At 34.7% G+C, this 21,242-nt stretch overlaps 2 protein-coding genes across 3 annotated transcripts; one reads left to right on the top strand and one right to left on the bottom strand.

The window, feature by feature from the left end:
- The first annotated feature begins 980 nt into the window (after positions 1 to 980).
- Positions 981 to 13,843, top strand: LOC103493541 (DNA-directed RNA polymerase 3, chloroplastic). 2 transcript variants are annotated; one of them, XM_051084626.1, is made up of 19 exons: positions 981 to 1,836; positions 2,331 to 2,561; positions 2,655 to 2,788; positions 3,113 to 3,182; positions 3,363 to 3,421; positions 3,606 to 3,723; positions 3,885 to 3,998; positions 4,368 to 4,496; positions 5,292 to 5,708; positions 6,583 to 6,633; positions 7,722 to 7,792; positions 8,500 to 8,584; positions 8,726 to 8,878; positions 9,702 to 9,776; positions 9,896 to 9,985; positions 11,201 to 11,248; positions 11,331 to 11,445; positions 11,953 to 12,056; positions 13,135 to 13,843. In XM_051084626.1, exons 1-19 carry the CDS (start codon positions 1,054 to 1,056, stop codon positions 13,243 to 13,245), a joined length of 2,958 nt encoding a protein of 985 aa, XP_050940583.1. In that variant the 5' UTR covers positions 981 to 1,053; the 3' UTR covers positions 13,246 to 13,843. The 2 variants fall into 2 exon arrangements, with proteins under 2 accessions (XP_050940583.1, XP_008452554.2); XM_008454332.3 differs by having other exon boundaries at positions 983 to 1,836; positions 2,361 to 2,561.
- Positions 13,844 to 14,501: 658 nt separating this feature from the next.
- Positions 14,502 to 20,299, bottom strand: LOC103493533 (serine carboxypeptidase II-2). Its single transcript, XM_008454319.3, has 10 exons — positions 19,821 to 20,299; positions 19,503 to 19,610; positions 18,835 to 18,930; positions 18,644 to 18,736; positions 18,347 to 18,432; positions 17,989 to 18,246; positions 17,233 to 17,366; positions 16,353 to 16,448; positions 15,730 to 15,835; positions 14,502 to 14,824 (listed from the first exon to the last, which is right to left on the bottom strand). The coding sequence occupies exons 1-10, from the start codon at positions 20,086 to 20,088 to the stop codon at positions 14,663 to 14,665; spliced, it is 1,407 nt and encodes a 468-aa protein (XP_008452541.2). The 5' UTR covers positions 20,089 to 20,299; the 3' UTR covers positions 14,502 to 14,662.
- Between the last annotated feature and the right edge of the window lie 943 nt (positions 20,300 to 21,242).

Raw genomic sequence — 21,242 nt, 5'->3', positions numbered from 1 at the left:
GCCATTGACTAGGGTTAAGGACCTCAGCTTTGGCTAAGGTTGAACGTCTCTCCATATGCCCATTTTTTATACTATGGTAATGTTTTTGGGACGGATCGTGTATGAGACATTCCCCATTAACTATTTTATAATTTTTGCTTTGGCACGAATCAACTCACTTTCCAAAGCCCATACGTAGTTCATTCATCTCATAAGATGAATAATATTTTGTTCTTTAACTCGAGTCTTTTTTATATTTCATTGGTATGCCTAAAATATTATTCTTGCCTTTAAGTTTATCGATGTTTAATTTTCATTTAGTTCATAAATTTCAATACTACACACCATACTCTATGACTTTTACCAAATACTACTTTACTATTTTGCATTAACATTTAAAACTTGTTTAAAATAAACATGATGTGAAATTTGTAATTATTTTTTATAGCCGTGGAAAATTAGTAAAAACTAATTGAGTTATTGACAGGATATCAAATCATTAAACACCAATAATATCGATTCATAGAGTGTGATATTCAAGCCAAACACTAAAGATTGAAAGTTGTCGTACATTTCATGTGAGAGTGTGAGTAATGGTATTCCAGATTATTGGACAACAAAAGAAACACAAAAAAACAACGTGTTATCAATAAAAAGCTCTAATGTCATCAACAAAATTTGTGCTTTATCGTTGAAACTACCTCGACTTCAAGTAAGTTCCAAAGCATCATCGAAATGTTTCAATTCATAAATGATAAAATGTCTACTTCTTCAACTGCAATAACAAAGGCAACAGTAACAAAGAACTTTAGAGCCTTTTGCGTCAATATCAAATCTTCATGGTTTGATTGAAATTCATGGTAAAGAATAAAAAGAAAAAAGAAAAGATATTTTCGCTTTTATTTTAGAATTTCTTATTTCAAGAAATATAAATAGAATTATTAGCTAAGGAGATTTTTTTTTAAAAGAAAAATCTTAGAAAATAGCAAGAGGTTTAAGAAGGGGTTTCATCGTTCTTACTCACATACACAACGCTGTCTCTTCCTCAATGCCTTAATTTTATCTTCAAAAGAAATGACGACCACGGCCTCCTTCTTCCCAACTCTTCAAGCTCCAATTCATGGCAGCAATGCATGGAAGAAACCCACCAAGAGATGGAAATGCGAAAGAAAAACCCAAACATCATTTACCTCAACCTTCAATTCTTCTCTTTCTTCTGTTTCTTTCCCGATAAACTTCGATTCCACTTCCCAACCATTCCATCTTCAACCTCTAGCTGATTCAGTTCATGAAAATTTCACAGAAACTCTCGATAATTCCATGAATTTGCAGATACCCACCAGCGAAATTCACCAGATAACTCGAGGGGAATCTTGTCAAAGAATCTTCATTCAGGATCCGCCATGGATAGCTTCCCTGTTCTTGAAGGGGCTTTACAAATGCGTTCAGAAGGAAGTGAAATTAGAATTTATGAAAATTGAGAAGAGGAAGTATAATTTGCTGAGAAGGAGACAGATTAAGGCGGAGACAGAGGCTTGGGAGAAGATGGTTAAGGAGTATAAGGAGTTAGAGAGAGAAATGTGCGAGAAGAAATTAGCGCCGAATTTGCCTTATGTGAAGACGTTGTTTTTGGGTTGGTTTGAGCCATTGAAGCAAGCCATAGAGAAGGAGCAAAAAACGCAAAGGAGTAAGAAGCAGAAGGCGGCATTCGCACCTCATATAGAGTTATTATCTGCAGATAAACTAGCGGTTATTGTGATGTACAAGATGATGGGATTGTTGATGGTGGCGCAGCAAGATTGCTGTGTTCAGGTCGTTCAGGCTGCGGTCCAGATTGGTGGTGCTATAGAGCAAGAGGTGAGCATTGGAGGTCTTGTGCTTTCTTTTAAGATGATTTTTTCTAATTGAGCAATTACTCCTAGAACTTATGAACTTGTCGAAATAAAACACTACTGTTAGTGTCGGTTAGTGTACCACTGTAGCTTCAAAAAATGCACAACTCATTTGGAACAACTCTAAACTAGATTACAGTTGCAATTCTACCTCAAACTTGTGACATTGTTGAAGCTAGATTCAACCATGTATGGAGTTATAACAGTATGTTTAATTGTACCGACAGCCTGCAATGTATTCAACCAAAGTGTTTTAGTATTGAAGGCCCTGGGTATGATATAGATTTAATTTAATTGCATACAAAATACTTTGGTAGCATCATTACATTAGATTTAATTTAGTTTGAACGTCTTACATTTCAAAATGACTTCATATCGTTTTAACTATCGAACTAGAGTTTTTGAGTTTACATCACTGTAATTTGAATTCTGCTAGCATCATTAAATAATTGTGTAAAGGGCTCGACTCTTCCTCTGAAATTAAACCAGGTTAGAATTCAGAGCTTTCTGGAGAAGGCTAGGAGTAATCAGAGAACAAAGGTCCCAGCAGATACTGAGTGTTTGAGCAAGGAGAAAGAGGTATTGAGGAAACGAGTTAATGGTTTAATTAGGAGAAGGAGGCTGAAAGAGGTGCAAAAGTTGTTGAAGAAAGAAGAATTTAAGGCTTGGGGTCGAGACACCCAAGCTAAGGTTTGTGACTTCTATCTGTTATCTTATATGATTCAATGTAATCAATTCAATACTATTATTTGTAAGGCTTCTCTACCCTATCAAACTTTGCAGCTAGGAAGTCGTCTCATAGAATTGTTGATTGAATCAGCTTTCATTCAACCTCCAGTTAGCCAGTCAGCTGACAGTCCACCCGATGTCCGACCTGCATTCTGGCATGGGTTTAAACCTGTTGCAAAAACTCCAGGGTGAGATTTATTTGTTCTGTCCATTTTCTGTTTCTTACAGATTGATGACCAAGCCACCAATTAGATTCCATTTAACCAACCTCCACAGATTTTTTCATTAGAGTATGCTCAATAGGTAATGTTTTATAGCAATGAGCCGGGGGTATTTTGTGCTGGTTTTTGTCATCCTTCTATGGCTTTTCTTGTCTTTTCCCCCCTTTTGGAGTGGGTGAGCTGGGTGGATGGCTGCTGCTTGGCAGGATCAAGTAGCCAACTCTTTTCATGGTAGCCTTTTCTGAACAGCTTATCATGCTTCTGAGTTCTGCATTTGTTTGATGATTGTAGGCAGAATTTTGTGAAGAAATATGGAGTTATCGAATGTGATCCCATAGTTCTTGCTGGGCTTGACCAAACTGTAAGTTACCTCCTTTTTTTTTTTTTTTTTTTTTTTTTTTAAATTTTTTTCAGAATATTAAAAGAATAAAGTGACATATTCTTAAATGGAACTGCATGAATTCATGTATCAAATGGAACTTTTTCTGCTCCCAAAATTTTCTTTTCTAAACTATTACTTTCTGTCTTTAATCCTATGCAGGCTAAGCATATGTTAATTCCTTACATCCCTATGTTGGTTCCTCCTAAAAAATGGAAAGGGTATGAAGCAAATTGAATAAATGCACTTTATACTGTATATTTTTGTTAGGGTACCTGGCTCGTGTTTACTGCATCAAAAGATGCTGGCTTATAAGTGATCTTGCGTGCTTTAAGACACCTGTAGACTGCATCATATATGATATTTGCTACAAATCATAAATATGTGATGGAAATACACCTACAGGTATGATAAAGGTGGACACTTTTTCTTACCTTCATATGTCATGCGTACTCATGGATCAAGTAGGCAACAAGATGCCATGAAGAACATTTCTGGGAAACAGATGCAGAAAGTATTTGAGGTTTGACACCTCGAATTCCCCTTTTTAACGAACATGAAATTAGTTTGTTGCACATCTGACATTTTAGCAGTTTTCTTCACGACATATAACAATATTTTGGTGCTTCTATCACACATGTAGTTAAGTCAACCTGATAATGCGTTGAAATGGGTTGTTTACAGGCGCTGGATATGCTAGGGAGCACCAAGTGGAGGGTGAATAGAAGGGTACTCAGTGTGGTGGAGAGTCTTTGGGCTCAAGGAGGCAATACAGCAGGCCTTGTTGATCGCAAAGATGTAAACTCATGATACTCCAAAGCCATTCCAACAATTATTAATTCTTGTGTACCTGTATTCTCCTTAATATCATATTGAATGATAGGGTAGCGGTAACAATATAGTCAAACTTAATGCTAACTTGGATTTCCATTCATAAGTGCCCACACTTCCACTTTTCATATTTTCTTGCCTAGGTACGCTTATGCTTACTAAATGATGAATATTCTACATAAATAAAATGTTATATAATGTGTACTTCTGATAAGAAAAAATGGTCCTTCGTGAATAAAATTCTTGGTTGTGTCATGATGGCTATTATTAGGACAAGGGTTCTGCATGATTTTCTGGTTATATGCTCCTCATGTGGTTAATTGCATTGGCAAGTAGGTTCCAATTCCAGAGAAGCAACTTGGGGATTTGACAGAAACGCAAGAATGGAGATGGAGCATGAAGAAGGCAAAGAAAATCAACCAAGAGTTGCATTCCCAACGATGTGATGTTGAACTTAAGCTTTCGGTAAGATTTATTTTCTAACAACTTTCCTCTAGTTGAAAAGTGCATATGTTACCTAGCTAAGAAGCACGGGTATGAACAAGACACGACACAACACAAGGATGTCCTAATTTAAAACACTAGGGCACAAGCTTTTTGGGATACACTCTTTTTAATTATTTTCTTTTAGGAAATATACATATTTTACATAAAATACTACATGCACTCCACCTAAAAAAGCATAAATTGTCTAGTTAATTAACAATTGTAGGAGACAAAACTTTAGGTTTCTATATATGTGTGTGTGTGTATGTTTCTTTATCTTTGATAAAAAAAAGTGGGATTTTCTTTTATCATCATCATCATCATCATCATCATTATTTATCTTAGTTTAACGTGTAATTGATTTGAGCTTTAAATTTGGACCCAACATAAAAGGTTGGACGATTTTTTATTTAAAAATTTATTTCCATCTGAAATGTGTCCCCACGTGCATAAACTTTTTTATTTTAATTTAGATACGAATCATTTCTTTGGTAAATGATTTAAGGGGAAACTCCTACACCAATAGGTGATTACAAAAATGATTTCCAATTGGAAACTAAATAAGTTAAAATAAACAAATATGTTCTTAGCTGCCTAATAGATGAATAATTTGAAGGGGATACTAACAACAGTCCTTAAATCTGCTTAGTGATTTTCATCCACTTCTATCTTAAATTTTAAGAATAAATATGAGTATCACATGTATATGCTTACTTTTCATTGTTGTGGACAATTATTCAAAATAGCATTAACCGGTTATTTGTCATGAGTTAGGTTGCTCGCAAAATGAAGGATGAGGAAGGCTTTTATTACCCTCATAATGTTGATTTTCGTGGCCGAGCTTACCCAATGCATCCACATCTAAATCATTTGAGTTCTGATCTATGTCGAGGAGTTCTCGAGTTTGCTGAAGGGCGGCCTTTAGGAAAGTCTGGTTTGCATTGGCTAAAGATACATCTAGCTAATTTGTATGCTGGTGGCGTTGAAAAACTTTCCTATGACAGACGTCTAGCATTTGTGGATGACCATCTGGATAACATATTTGATTCTGCAAGTAACCCAGTCAATGGGGATCGTTGGTGGTTAACTGCTGAAGATCCTTTCCAATGTTTGGCTGCTTGTATGAATCTATCCGAAGCCCTAAAGAGCTCAGCACCACACACTGTCATTTCCTATCTGCCAATCCATCAGGTGGTATCCCTTTAGTTTTTCTTTTCCCTCGGATACAACTTTCACATCTACGTATAATCAGTTTTATGACCTTCTGTCTAAATAATCTGTTGGATGCTTAAAAAAACTGTTGGATGATTTCTTATCCTTGTGTTATAAACATCTTTTTCTCATCATTCTTCTTTTTCTTGAAACGGAAACAAGCCTCTTTCCTCTTTATTTATAGCTCAAAGTACAAGAATGTTATACTAAGAACAAGAGAAAGAGAAGAATTCAGTCAAACTATAACAAAAGCTAAACTTAGGCAAGAAAGGAGATGATAGGCTAAAAAATGAGTTCCAACGGAAAATGATCAAGTAAACAGAACCACAGTCATAGAAATCTAAATACAAAGCATAACGAAAACTCTCCCTCATAAGGAACCCATTTGAATCTACAAACTTGCAAGAAGATGTAACTAGCTGTCTCGTAACTGACTTGCCATAGTAACCCAAAATCCAGAGGAAGCTTGAGAAAGTCTTTCAAAACATCAGCATCAGCATAGAGGCTTTACTTTCCCATCATTCTTCTTGAAGTTAAGTATATTCCTGTACAAGACGTTTTTCCACCTCATTCCTTGGCTTGTCAATTTTCATCAAGGAAAATCATCCATACGTGTATCTTTATTTGAAATAAGCTGTCATTCGTCATTCACAGTTTTTTTTATTGAATCTCATACATCTAGGGAGGGAGTACATGGCAATACCCCTGACCCAAGCTCACTCTGACCAATTTTTTCTTGATTATTTACTGTCTTTATTTGAACTAGATATCTATTATCTTTTGTACATTACTTGAGACATCTGTTTATTCATTTGAGCAATGTAATGACAGTTTAAAAGTCATAATTTTTCAGGATGGGTCATGCAATGGCTTACAGCACTATGCAGCTTTGGGAAGAGACACTGTAAGGCCAAATGATCTCTCCCTTCCTTATATTCCTGATTGATTATTTTTTTAACAAGAAACAAACATTTAATTGGTATTTAATTTTTATAATGTAAAGAGTAAGAGTTCAAAGAGATACAAACTTACTACATGTGAGAGAGTGAAGAAGAGCAAAAAATTTAAAAACATTACATTGAACGAACGAAAGTATCCCAATTATTACAAATATTATTAGGGGAATAAGACTCAGGAATTGCCTTAAACTTGACAATTCTAAACAATCCTCCCAAGGTTTGCTCTTGCCTTTGTCATACGATAATCATGAAGATATGACTTTGGTTGCATTTGCGTTGCCCATAAGATTCCTTCCTTATTTTATGATTGCTCTTACAAGAAATTGAAATTACTATCAGTAATTCATCAACTTCTTCGTAAGTCATCAAATAATATGTTTAGTGGTGGTGAATTATAATGTGACTATATCAATATTTTCCTTTGGGCTTCAAAGTTTATTCTTCTGTCTTTTATTAGTAATTCTGTTCTTTTTCAGCAATTTTTGCCCTTTTTCTCACTAATTTTTCATTTATAGTTTATGAAAATTAAGGGACCAGATAGCTTAGACAGTTTTTGTTTTTGATTTAACAAGAATTGTCCCATTTGATCTCGTCTCCATGTATTAGTTTCCAATGCTGTAAAGGCTTTATGTTAGCCTTGTTTGTCTTGATTTCATAGTTTGTGGGAAAAGATGAGGGTCCTATGGGAGTGTCAACTTTATTGAGATGTCTGGGTGAGCCTACTTTAGGATGCTCATTATGTAATTCTCTTGTATTATGAACTTTCATCTTATTATTAGTCAATAAAAGAAACTTGTTTTCCTCTCAAAAACAAAAAAAAAAAAAAAAAAAAAAAGGAAAAAGAAAAAAAGAAATAAAGAAAGAAAAAGAAAAAAGAAAAAAAGAAAAGGAACCAGGTTGCAATAAATGGTCCTTCTTTCATTAGGATGTGCATGTATGATCTATCACACGAGTCTCTTATTATCAATTTCACATGTGGACTTGCTGATGTTGAAATTTTAGATTCTAAAAGAGTATGTTTATGGATTTCCAGTTGGAAGCAGCGGCTGTAAACTTAGTTGCTGGAGAAAAACCTGCTGATGTTTACTCGGAAATTGCTGCCAGGTATGTTAAGTCTTAGTCATCACTGGAATCAATTAGCATTGTACTTTTGTGTTACCGCAACTGACATATCAATGCCATATATATAGATATATATGTTTTGGAAGGAGAAATATGAGAGACTATTCATTGTATGACTTCTAAAAGTTCTATATCTAATATGTCCTTTTGGTTAACAACTTAACACCAATTGGATGATTATTTTACTTTGACTTGTTCTGTTTATTGTTTCAACCATCCTTTTTCCATACTTTTGCTGGCTTTCCAAAGAACTTCTAAAGATGTGCGGGGTCTAGGGAATTCCTGGGATTTGGTTAGTTTTCTAGTGTTGAGACAGTGCATCCTTTAATCATCTTTGTAATTTCAACTCTCTTCCAATTTAGCCAAGTCGGGAGTCCTTTGTAGAACTTTCTCAGTTGGGAGATCGGTTGTCTTTTTTTTTTTTTTAGTACAAATTGTGGAGGTGTGGGGATTTGAACATAGGACCTCTTGGTCTTCAATACATACACTAGCTAGTCGAGCTAAACTTTTATACAACTTCTTTAATAAAATTCCATTTCTTACGAGGAAGAATTAATGGTTGGCTACCTATCCGTACAAGATCAGATTAAATTTAATACCTTTGAGAGGGCTTCGGTTTCTAAGATTTTATATATGTTGGTGAAAATGTATGTGTCCACTCTTGTTTTACTTCTATTACTGGTCAACAGGGTTCACACTATCATGATCAGGGATGCTAACAAAGATCCAACGACAAATCCAAATGCTTCACTGGCTAAGCTCCTCATTGATCAGGTTTTTCTTTCTTGGCTTATCCTCCAAGCTGCAGTTTAGTTTCCGCTAGAAAATGGATATTTTATGAAGATGCTCATTTTTTAACTTTTTTCTTGTCCAGACTTACACTTTTTGAACTAGTTTATCTTTTGAGATTTTCAGGTTGATCGCAAACTGGTAAAACAGACAGTGATGACTTCTGTATATGGTGTCACATATGTTGGTGCTCGTGAACAAATTAAAAAAAGACTAGAGGAGAAAGGCCTTATATCTGATGATAGACTACTATTTAGAGCATCCTGTTATGCTGCTAAAGTAAGTAGCTAACTAATATGTGATCAATTACATTCTGATATGGATAAATTACCTTTTTTATTTTTGAATTGTAATTTCTTTCATGGTTGATCAGAATATAAGACTTTCTTTGAACCTCATCATAGGGAATATTTAGTAAAAGAGAGTCAAGATAAGTCAACAGTCTTAATTTGTCTGCGTGTAACATTGACAGCCATAACTTTTTTGTGTTTTTGCTAGCTTACAAGAGTTTCAATACTAGGATAAACCCCCCAAAAGAAGAAGAAAGAGAGAGAAAAATAATTCACCTAGGCTGTAGAGGATATATCTCCACATAACAGTCTCAAATTTTATCTTAATTATACTTTGGGGAAGTTTCTCTTACTCTCCTTGCTGTTGGAGTCCTTATGCTCGTCTCCCCAAAATCCTGTCCAGTGGTTTTGTGATAAAGTGAGATTTACACAAGGAATATGAGTCAGTGCTAAGGATTTGTCTTCTCTGGTTGGAGAGAGATAACAGAATCTTTCAAGATTAGTTTAGACTTTAGAGCTACTGGAGTTTGTTTGTATGTGTGTGTTTACTTTGCAGCATACTGCCTCCCAATTGGAGGGTATACTAGGGGAGTTTTGTAACTTTCCCTTTTTATTTTATTGACCTTTGGATTTCTATCTTTAATGCCCGGTGGATAGGTTGAGGAGGGGTGTTGTTTTATCTCCTTGGTCATTACTTTTCTACCTCTTCCTTTAGTAAATGGGAATTGTTTCTTTCCTTCTTTCCTTTCTTTTTTTTTTTTTTTTTTGCAAAATGGTCATCATTTATAATATTATTGTACCCTTTTCCATAGGTGACGTTGGCTGCGCTTGGAGAGATATTTGAAGCCGCACGTGGAATAATGGGTTGGCTTGGTGATTGCGCTAAGGTATACCATTCTGTTGTGCTATGGGCAGTAGGCTACTTGCTAGCTACAAATGACATAATTTGGGCATTTCTTTTAACTGTCACTTGAAGTTTTGATTTTTAAATTTGTCTTTCTTGAAGGTAATTGCTAAAGATAATCAGCCTGTGCGTTGGACCACTCCTCTTGGTCTCCCTGTGGTACAACCATACTATAAAAGTGAAAGGCATCTTGTGAGTAACTGCTTTGCTGAATCTTCTTCCAGAAATGAAACCAACTTTTGATTGGAAGTATGAAAAGTAGTCTAGGACTCAAGAGGTGGGAGCACCTTCATCCAAAGGAGCTTATAAAAACCCCACTTCAGTTGATAAGAATAAAAATAAAAATAACAAAAGTACAAAATACCAAATGGAATCATTCAAGTCCCTTTGGGAACATCAGATAAAATTGGACAAAGTGGAGCTATTCAAGATGAGAGAGAAAGTTCACCAAGAAGACCTAAAAAACTTGACACTTCCCTGAATACCCTCCCAACTCTTACTACTTAGTATTTCCTTTAAATAAACTATTTTCTCTGACCTCTTTAACCAACTTTTTCGTAGTTGTGCCTGCACTAATCACTGCACATGACCTCAGCACCTTTCTTTCTTTTTAAAAGGAGTACCACATAGGATATATTAGATATTTGCTCGAGTGGCCATGCACCAACTCAAACCAAGCTCTACAGAAATCTTATTCCAATTCCAACAACTACGGTACGTTTACAGCTGAAGAACAGGTAAGAGGTGATTCACACTTGTAGTAAGTTCTGGCACAAGACACTCCCTATTCTTCTAGATGGACATGATGTGTTTCTCAGGAGAGAGAATCCATTTGGTTTTTAGTGATAGAATATATCGGTTGACCAGCCTCTTAAGTTTGCTCTCCCTAGGATTTTCACTATTACGACTATTTGAAAATTATTGGATATCTCAACGCTTATGCCCTCAATTCACGGAGACTAGAAGTTGTTCATCAAAAGTGACTAGAATATCTTTCGGACTGTTTCTTGAGGCCCCAGGATTCTAATAGGCACTATTTTCAAATTTAAAATAGATGACCATCATTTCAGCCCTTTTATTCCTCCATTTTTGAGTGAAACTCCTGGAAATTTTACATTGCTGTCCTCTTTTTTCTCCTCTCCAGCCATTAGCGTACAGAACCCTGGTGTAACGGGCACAAGATTTTATGGCGTTGGTGCTGCAGAGTTGGGAGGATAATGTTTTTTAGTTCCTAAGCATTTTAAATTCAGTTATTTGTGCTTGGTACATGTAAATACTCGTATACTCTGGCCTAATAACCGTGGTCGATAATTATCTACAATCTGCCTGCAATCATCCTCGTTAATAAATCTTTCATACGACTCATTAAAGGAAGACACAATCATCAGTCTTCTCTTTGTGCTGCAGATTAGGACATCTCTTCAAGTTTTGGCTTTACGACGAGAGGGTAACTCGGTAAGCCTATGTCACTGGTCTTGAATCCCATGTTATTCTCCAGATTTTCATTGAGCTTATTTGACTGTTACATTGTTTCCAGGTGGATGTTAGAAAGCAGAGAACTGCATTTCCTCCCAATTTTGTGCACTCTCTGGATGGTTCACATATGATGCTCACTGCTCTTGCCTGTAGGGATGCTGGCTTACGTTTTGCAGGTTAGTTTTTCCACTTTATCAGAACGGATCCCTGACCATTGAATAATCTTTGCACTGGGGAAAAAAAATTGTCAATTTGCACTAACTCGAAGATATGCCATAAACTTGGTGGATAAAGGCATTAACTCAATCATTTAGAGGAGTGGTCTTACTAGACTTTCATTTTCTTGGTGGTGTGGTTTTCAATTTTTGGTGGTGTGGTTTTCAACTAAAGCGTTGGAAGATTCTTTAACTACTATGGACCTTATTAAATTATTCCTCAAACAGTTTGTCTATCAATAAATATTTGACGTCAGTATTTATATAGAATATCCAGTAAAGAAAATGAGAAGTTGAACAACAAACAAGGTGCACAAGAAACAGCGTAAATTATTGTTTTAAGTTGTCACAAATAAATGTTAATTCAATTTCATCTCTAATGATTTTTGAGAACAATAACTTTCTAGAACTAAAATCTGTTGATGTACTCTCAGTCTCACCTCACCAAGCCAAGTACTTCTGTTTCAGGGGTGCATGACTCCTTCTGGACACATGCGTGTGATGTAGACCGGATGAATCTGATACTAAGGGAAAAATTTGTGGAGCTTTATAGTATGCCAGTTCTTGAAAGTGTAAGTATGCTGTTATTAAGTTTCTAAATGCGAAGAAATTCTACCAGCAATTAAGAAATTTGGTTTTTATTCAATCTATTACTGAGTACAAACAAAAAGACCACTATGCCTACATGTATCTTGTGTCTTCAGTCCCTATACTTCCAAAAGTTATATTTTGACCTCTTTCGTGTCAAGTATTTCCACCTCTCTACCCTTGTATTAGACCTATTCTGCATATATTTCTCAGTAATAATTTTTTCCCAAAATCAGCTCATTGCCCGCCTTACTATTTTACACAAGTTAGGGTTTTTGCGGAATCTTTGGAAAGAAAGAAAGAAACAGTAGGACCTTAAGATAAGTGCTGTTATTTAGATTCTTTTTGTCTAAATGTGCAACTTGATGCTTCTTGGCAGTGCACAATTCTCGCAAAAAAATTTCTTTTGTGATTATAGTCTTGCCATCATTATATAATTGGAAGGCTGTAATATAGTCTTGCTTTAGAAAGATATTCTCTAAATTACTCATTCATAAACTGTCTAGCCTCTGCCTTCAATTGATATGATTTATACATGTTTTTTAACTTGTTAGTTTGAATTTATTTATTTGTTTGTTTTTTCTGATCACTGTGATTGGTAGGAATGGAAGCGTAAATGCTAAGTACGGATACGGTTACAACACAAACATGACAACACACCATTTTTGAAAAAACTAGGACACAGACATGATAAGGGCACATTTGTGAAAATCTACATTTTCTAAAAATATATATAGTTCTTATACTAGAATAAATTCAAAGAAATGGGTTGATGCATATATGTTCTTAAAAAATTAGTTGATGTATTTTATACTCAATTTATTATTATTATTAGGTGTCTTTTAGCAAGTGTTCTATTCATGTTTGATATATTTGTTACATTAACAATTGTTGTGGAGACAGTGTGTCCTTGCTTCCTAGTGTAAATGTAATAGAACTTGATATAGTTTACACTTGTCTCTTTACCTAGTTTTGATTTTTGGATTTTTTTTCCTTGAATTTAGATCAACTAACTGTTAGGCAAATTATAAATCTTAAAGAGCTATTTTGTTTTCTTGCCAGTTGCTTGAAGGCTTTGAAACGACATATCCAGGATTGACATTCCCTTCCCTCCCTGAGAGAGGCGATTTTGACTTGCAAGAGGTTCTTAGATCCCCTTACTTCTTCAACTGATTCTCCTGAACTCAACAGCAGGCATGACATTCTGCAGAAACAAACTTAGTAAAAACATGTATAGGAAACAATTTTGAGAAGTGGATGTAAGACTGATACAAGAGACAGGAGCGAAGCCCAGAGCCAATTCGATCATGTCAGCAATGGTGAAACCATTCCAATTCGTTGCTCATCTCTTCAAGCTCTGCAGTCCTGTCAGCACACTCTAAATATCCTGCTGTCAAGGAAATAAATGTTTTCTCAGGTTGTCTTTGTAGCAGAACTTGATGGATACTTGTGCAATCTGTGAGCTAACAATGATTCAGCCGAGACCGAAACTCGAGCAGGCGTCTTGTAGTTGGCAGCATTTTTTATCTGGCTTCTGACTTTGAGGGTTCATTTTCCTACAGATGAGTATTCTTTTCCCCCCCACATCTACTGTATAAACCTTTTTTAGTATCAATTAGAAAGGAAAAGTAAGCTATTTGTTAGAAGCCTTTATTTTCACTTAAGGAATGTAATCTAAGCTTTTAGAAGCCTTCATTTTGTCCGTGTATAGGTTCCCTAGTAAACTCTGTACTATATTCGTTCAATAATTAAAGAAAGATATCTTTTTGAACCCTTACAAGTTTAGTTAGTACATTGTGCATAAACATTCTTTAATTATACAATTTTCTATAACCCGGACTATCAACCCAAATAGTAAAAGTTTGGTTGAACTTTTTATGCTTTTTTCGGATTAAGTTGGGTTTGAGTTAGATTTTCTTTAAAATTGGGTTGAAGATCTTATCTTGCCAATTTGTTCAATCCAAAAATTCGAATCAATCTAAATCCAACCCAACCTGTTTCACTTTTACGATTTTCTTAATTGCCAAGTATCCAGTTTCACCACTAATCACAAAAGTCAGGGATATGGAAACTTTTCTGGTAGAAAATCTTGAAACTCATCTTAGTTCCCTAAAGTTGGCGATGAAGGATGAAATTTCTCACAGGATGGAGAAAAAGGTTTTTGCAATCCATTCCCTTCCAATCAATAACATATTTTATCAACAATATTTTTGAGATTGATTATTTTAAAATTATTTGTTAATCATAGCATTTAAACAAGTTTATTTCGGTATTAAGGTATCTGCACCTTTTGTTAAGAAAAAATAATTCACAATCTAACCAATATCAAATTGGACTTAAAAGAACTTCATTCCATCAATCAAAGACTCGAACTTAACCCAAAAATAAATAAAAAATTGAGAAAGAAATTGTCCCAATCTATAATCACATTGTCTAATCCCATGCCATCTTTATTGATTTTAACTGGAATCAATGTTCATGTTGAACAAGCAATGGCTTGGGTAATAAGAATTACAGTCCAACAATGAGCACTTTTTTGCTCCTTGTGATTGAAGCTAAAAAAGAGCTGAAAAAGAGATTTGAAGTTTTTTTAAGTGTCACTGTGGAGTTGAAGGGGTGAGAGTGAGTTTCCTGCTAGAAAGGCCTTGAAGAGTTGAAGAGCCAGTTTTGGTTGGTGCAAAGGGACTTCATGGCCTGCTCCTCTCACAGATACAAGAGTCACCCCTTCATATTCCTGAATCCATCCTCCAACCTGAACAAAACAGTGATTCCATTTAATTAATTTATATGATCTATTTTCCTGCCAAATGAACTTGTCGTCTCAAGGTCAGCAGGCCGTTGAGTACTTTGGGTCGAGGAGTAACAAAAGTTGTAAATATTTGATCAAAGTAGGTAGTTAAATCATTCTTGCTTTACATCAATATGTTTCCGTTAGTGATTTGATAGATAATTGCAATGTTTCGCCATCAGAAAATATAATTCTTAATATTTATGAGTCCCCCATCGTATTCTTAAAATTTTGAAAACAAAAACACAAAGGTATGGGTGATAACGGTTTCATCTTAATTTTTTATTTTTGAAATTGATGGTTGTTTTCTCCAATTAAAAAAGAGAAAAAGAATCTCGAAATCTTAGTCAAAATCTAAAGAACTTGTCCGGATTTTTGGAATGCACACCGGTTGAAAATAGATAACAAACTGAAGAAACTTGAAGTTAAAAATGATATTTGTAGGTTTATTTTTTAAAAACCAAAAAACAAAATGATTATCAAATGGTAACTCTAAGGAAACAATCTCATGAAAGGTACCAAACCTCTGCTCTGTTTTCTCAAAATAGAAAAAATTTACTATAGACAAAACAGTTAAAAAGCCTAACTGATATTCAAATGTTTTTTTTTTTTTTTTTTGGTGTATTCCTCGTAGTAATTGAGGTTGTTGTAAATCCTACGTTGCCTTCTAAATGTTCTTTTATTACAATTGAACTTATTTCACTAAATGCCTTCTTGAAGTACCATATATCCTCAACGGCTAAAAAGCAGATGGCAGGTGAGAATAACATAAATCCTAAAAGCTACTAAATATAGTTTTAAGATGCCACTGCTCAAAGTATATACTCAAACAGTGAATTATATGCATAAGTTCTTGATAATGATTTTACCTGGCCTTCATCATACCAAGCACGCCAAGGTCCAATTACTGGAAGCTTAAGGGCATCGACACTATAACGGGTAGATGTGATTGGGAGTACAGCATCAGTGTCACCACTGTCATTAAGAAACACAAACCAATATTCAAATTCAGTAAACTGAAACCGTAATGGATGATTCAGAAACTGGAGCAGCAATGAAAAAGTCCGTTTTTTAGTAGAATATTTCATCATTAGTTTAATAAGATATAAGACATCAGGGCCACATGTAGGGGTGTAATTAATTCAGTTTGGCTCGGCTTTAGTGTCAAACCAAAACCAAACAGCTAACATGCTCATTACAAACTGTCAGTTTCATCAGTTCGGTAACGACAGTTCACTGTTATTCAAATATCTGTGAGCGTTTGAACTAGCTTTCGCACAATCCAATTATTCTTGTGGAAAAGTCCCTTGATTCATCGTACTAAGCCTTTTTACTAATTTCATGGTTTTTATTGACCACTAAATCAACATCAACCCAGGTGAAGGTGGTCGTGATACAGTAGGGTATAATTAGAGTTTTTTTTTTATCAATGTGAGAGCATAGACTAATTGCTTCTTTTTCATGATGTAAAACTTTAAATTTCAAGACGAACCTGAACACCCAAATACGAAGTCCTGCTTGTATCAACTCCCGATATATGTCAAGCACCGATCCAGCAGAATCCTTCCAGTTACCGTTAATCACATAACTGTTGGGATCAAGAGTTTCGTCAAACACAAACAACAAGAACATCCTTACTTGAGAATAATGTTATAAAAAAAAAATGAGTATGCCTAATAGAAACTATTAAAACTTTTGAAGTTCCACGAAGAAGTAGCGAAATGATATGAACGCTTTTTTTTTTTTAGAAGAAAACAAATATTCTAAAGAAAGCGTTGAAATTAATGGCAAGTATACTTTAATCAAACCTGTAAAATTCTCCACACGATCCCATTAAAAATTCAAGGGATGAAACTTAGCTGATTAAGATGTCAATGGAATCATTTAAATGTTCGCACTTTATCCTGTTTAGAAAGGTGCTGGGATAACAATACACAAAGAAACTTGTTGCCCATAATCCAGCTCAACTAACTTTGATTGTTTAGGCCCGTTTGATAACACTATTAGAAGAAGGATTTGATAACTATTAGAAGAAGAAGATAACTTTAGGAAGAAGATGAGGGGGATAGAAGACGAGGACAGCATCGAAGTACTCAAGGAGATGACCATAGCGGAAAAGGCTTGGAATGCTTGGAGAAACCCTCCACGATCTCCCAGTGAGAAACATAACAATTTTTAAAACCTAGGTTGCTTCCTAGAATGGCTTTAGAGTGGGCAAACCTATCTGGGGACTAGTTCAAGTTAGTAGTTATATTTACTTCATGAAATTTATACCTAACCTTTAGAGTATTCTATTATAACAACAAGTTTTTCTGGAAATATATGCAACAAATGTCATAACAAAGTTTAGACTTGTTCTTCAAATGTTGTACCTGCAGGTCTCCCATTTAGATGGTGCAAACTTGGGATCGACATGAAGCGCCTGTTGAACTTCAGGTAGATTGAAGTATGCAACCGAGTGCTGCTCAGTGCAAGGATCATAGCGTTCACCAATACGTCCAACCATCTAAGAAACAGTAAAAGTACATTAATGGACATAAAAATTTATGTAATCAATAACATTTACAGAAGCTCTCACCACTACAGATGAAATTTGCAATGATGATATGAAGGGGAACTTGAAGATGTCATAACTTTAAATGTACTAGCTTGCTGAAAGATTAAACGAATATTGAGAAAAAGAAGCAAACTAAAATCTTGAGATTATCTCAGGGAATTACATCTAGATCACCTACTACAGTCTTGTTGAACTTATTTCAGGCTGTGGCTAGAACTTCGAAGTGTAAATTAATGAAATAGAAGATTAGCGAGCTGCCCCACTTCAGCATTATCTAGAAATTGTGTGTGATTAGCAATTATGTGCTAGTGCCAACTGGAAGCCTTCTTGTTTGGTGGCAATTTATCTCCATTAGTTAGCAAATAAGAAGTGTTCCTGATTTACTACTGTTACCAGCAATTGCCAGAAGAAGGAAGGGAAAGATCGAATGTTCCAACACCCATGCTTTTATTAGAAAAAAATTTATAAGTTAGCTTCAATCTTTCCTTCATGTTATTATGGTATTGCAACCAAGGAAAATAACAATAATAATAATAATAATAATAATTAAAACAATGATCGGTAAACTCACATGCATTCGCTTTCGAAGCCGATTTGAAGAGACCTCGGAGCATGGAGGAGTGAAGATGCTATAATGGTCAATGTTTCCGATTTCTTTATCAGCTACCTCAAGTATCTCGTCACAAGATGCTGAGGGATGTACAAAAGATTCATTCGCACATCGTAGATTAAGCTGCTTGTATGTTTGATCAGAGATCAAACCGGTGGACCACAAAAATTCAAAAACTCCCACATGATCATGATGATCATCAAAAAGAGCATTGCCCACCTACAAGAGCAATGTATAGAAGTGAAAGTGAATATAACAATTTTACGTACAACTTAGTATTACTAAAAGGTTTGACTTTGTGAGAAGAAGATGCCAATACCATATAACCCTTCAGATTGATGGATTTTTCCTTGAATAGAAGGTTGTTCCTTACAATAGCTTGGCTTAGCTGAGGAACATAATGCCCTACACATTCATATCATTAAAAATGAAAACAATACACAACTAAAACTACTTAGGAAGAGTACAAATTGTAACGAGTGGAAAGAGAAGAATATGCTAAGAATAGATATCATATTAACATCCTTAGAGAAACCGACCATTTTTACATGAGTACTTGAAGATAAAAACTACTATTATTTTATGCCATAAATTTGAGGAAACATTTCCTCCTTACCCCCATAGCTCTCTCCTGTAATATAAAAATCGCTTTCTTTGAATTGGGGAAAGCGCTCGAACCACTTTAATAAGAAAGCCAGAGAATCCTCAGCTAAAAAATCAGAAATTGAAGCATGGTCAAATTAGTTGGATTAGCAATGACATAACAGATCCAATCAAAGCAAGTATAACATGTTATCCAAGTATTACCTGTCCTTTTATCTCCATTGTTCATCAAATCTGAAGATGTGTTTGAATATGAAAACCCAACTCCAGCAGGGGAATCGAGAAATAAAACATTGGCAACTGTAAAAGATAATGCAGAAAGGTAAGAGAAGCCATGAGAAGGCTTTATTTTACTATTCAAACAGAACATTTTGAGGCATTTCTTAAGAATGAACTCTGATATTATCAGTGAGGGAAAAGAAATGAGAAAGCCTTACAAAAGAACAAGCCCAGCCCATTTGAGAAGGCTAGATAATCTCCTATTAAACACTCCACAAAATTCTTTCTATCCCTTGTTCATGGCATTCCTAACTATATCTATAAAATATGTACAAGTTACCAACAGATGGTATATTTTCCTTCAACATTTTATAACATAAATACTTACTATTGGAAGTCCAACCATGCACTGAAATAAGACGATCATAGCAATCAGCCACTTGTGATAGAATATTCGTAAAAGAAAAAACATCTAACACTTGTAGATGATCATGCTGCATTACACGGATCAACAACTGAACATAAACATTGGGACAATTTGTTTGATCATAAATGAATATTCTATATTTATATCTGTATACTCTACCAACTCATTTGTAACCCGTCAATATCTAGAGTAGGAGGATATCGAAGAAGAAAAGGAGAAATCTTACCTTCATTCCAAGAATAAGGATTCAAATAGACAGATTTCCCATCAGCATTAATGTGGAATGGGCCAATTTCTTCTGCCTCGCCAAAAGCAATTGATGAACATCCAGGTCCTAAATAAACAACACAAGATTTAAAAACCCATTTTGCAGTCTACAACCAAATAATCACAGAAACCATCAATCAACTCTCACAACCATGAAAGAAGAACAGAGCATTTTATTTCACTAAATGGCATAACCAATTTTGTCCTTTCTCTTTAATAGACTAGTTTCTACCACAATCCAATAAATCCAAAAGAGGAAATAGTTTAAGAAGAGAACCTCCATTTAGCCATAGAACCAAAGGTTTAGAGGCAGAGTCCTCAGTAGCCTCAAAAAACCAATAGAACAGCGCTCTCCCAGATTCTTCATTGACAGTGATATAACCAGAATAGTGACCGAACTTCACCTCAAAGTTCTGACCCGGAAGTTCAGCGATCCTGTCCAGTTCTTGTTGACGAAGAGGATTTTCAGTTGAAACAGCAATACCCAGATGAAGAAAGGCGACAATGGTGAAGAGCTGAAGGAAAACCCAGGTGGGGCGAGCCATTATGATGAAGCTCGCTTCACCTTAACGATAGCGGAAGAAGATGATGATTGGGTGCCTTGAAATGCGAAAATGGATGGAATTATCAAATGCGTATGAGTAAATAAGAGCGAAGAAATGGGAAATGATTGCTTTTCCAACACTTTTTTGTTGGAGTTTTCTGAGATGAGTCACCAATGAACAACTTTGTTTGGAGCACGCTTGAAATTTGGCAATCACATTCCTGATGTATGTTATTCAGTTATTGTAATCTTTTTGTAATGTCCACAATCATTTTTACCAAACTTATTTTTCTTTCAAATATTTATATATACCAGTTTTCAATTGTTAGTTTTTTCTTTAAAATTTTGAAAACCAACTTTAAACTTTCAAAATAGTTTGACATCCAACCATCAAATTTACGTGATTATATAATTTATATTTGTCGCCACGTACTCGAGATGACGCGGAGCGACCGACCTTCTTAAGAAGGATTTAATTTTAAAAATGAAAAAATGAGAGCCACGACTAATCTTTTTTATGGTGTGATTGGACACAGAAATAAAGTAAATTATTTTAAATAAAAAAAACCGATGTACAAAAAATTAGGGTTGAGTTCGGGAGTCATTTGTGTCGGAAAATGTGAAGCATCTTGTAACACTTCTTTAGAAAACGGTGGCCAAATTGAATGTCTTGAATAAAATTCATTTTTTAAAAAAACATTATGTCTTATTTCATTGCTCAAGACTCCAATTAGACTATATTGAGAAAAAATTTCTCACCTTAAAAGAATGAAAAATTATTACAATTTCTCAAATTCTATCATAGACTAGCCTTCGAATAAATTTATTGATCCACCTCCTCAAAAATCTGACTTTCATAAATTTCTAGATTCGATCGTATGATTTTTTTTTAACGAAATCGACATGGGTTATTACAAAAAAAAAAAAAAAAAAGTTGATTAGGAAACTTTACGAAATATATATTTAATTTTGAGTTTAAAAAAAAATACTTTTAAAGCAAAAAAAATTAAATGATTTAAAGAGAAAACTTTAAAAAAATTCAAAATTACATGCAACTATAGTTATAAGTATTTTAAGAAATTTTAAGAAATTTTTAATAAAGGTAAAATATAAATAACACATTGAATAAATAATTTAGGATATTAATACATGTAT

The sequence above is a fragment of the Cucumis melo genome, chromosome 5 (assembly GCF_025177605.1).
Source record: "Cucumis melo cultivar AY chromosome 5, USDA_Cmelo_AY_1.0, whole genome shotgun sequence".
In the NCBI taxonomy this organism is placed as follows: domain Eukaryota; kingdom Viridiplantae; phylum Streptophyta; class Magnoliopsida; order Cucurbitales; family Cucurbitaceae; genus Cucumis; species Cucumis melo.
The sequence above is the reverse complement of the archived record's forward strand: the minus strand, read 5'-3'. Positions and strand labels throughout refer to the sequence as shown.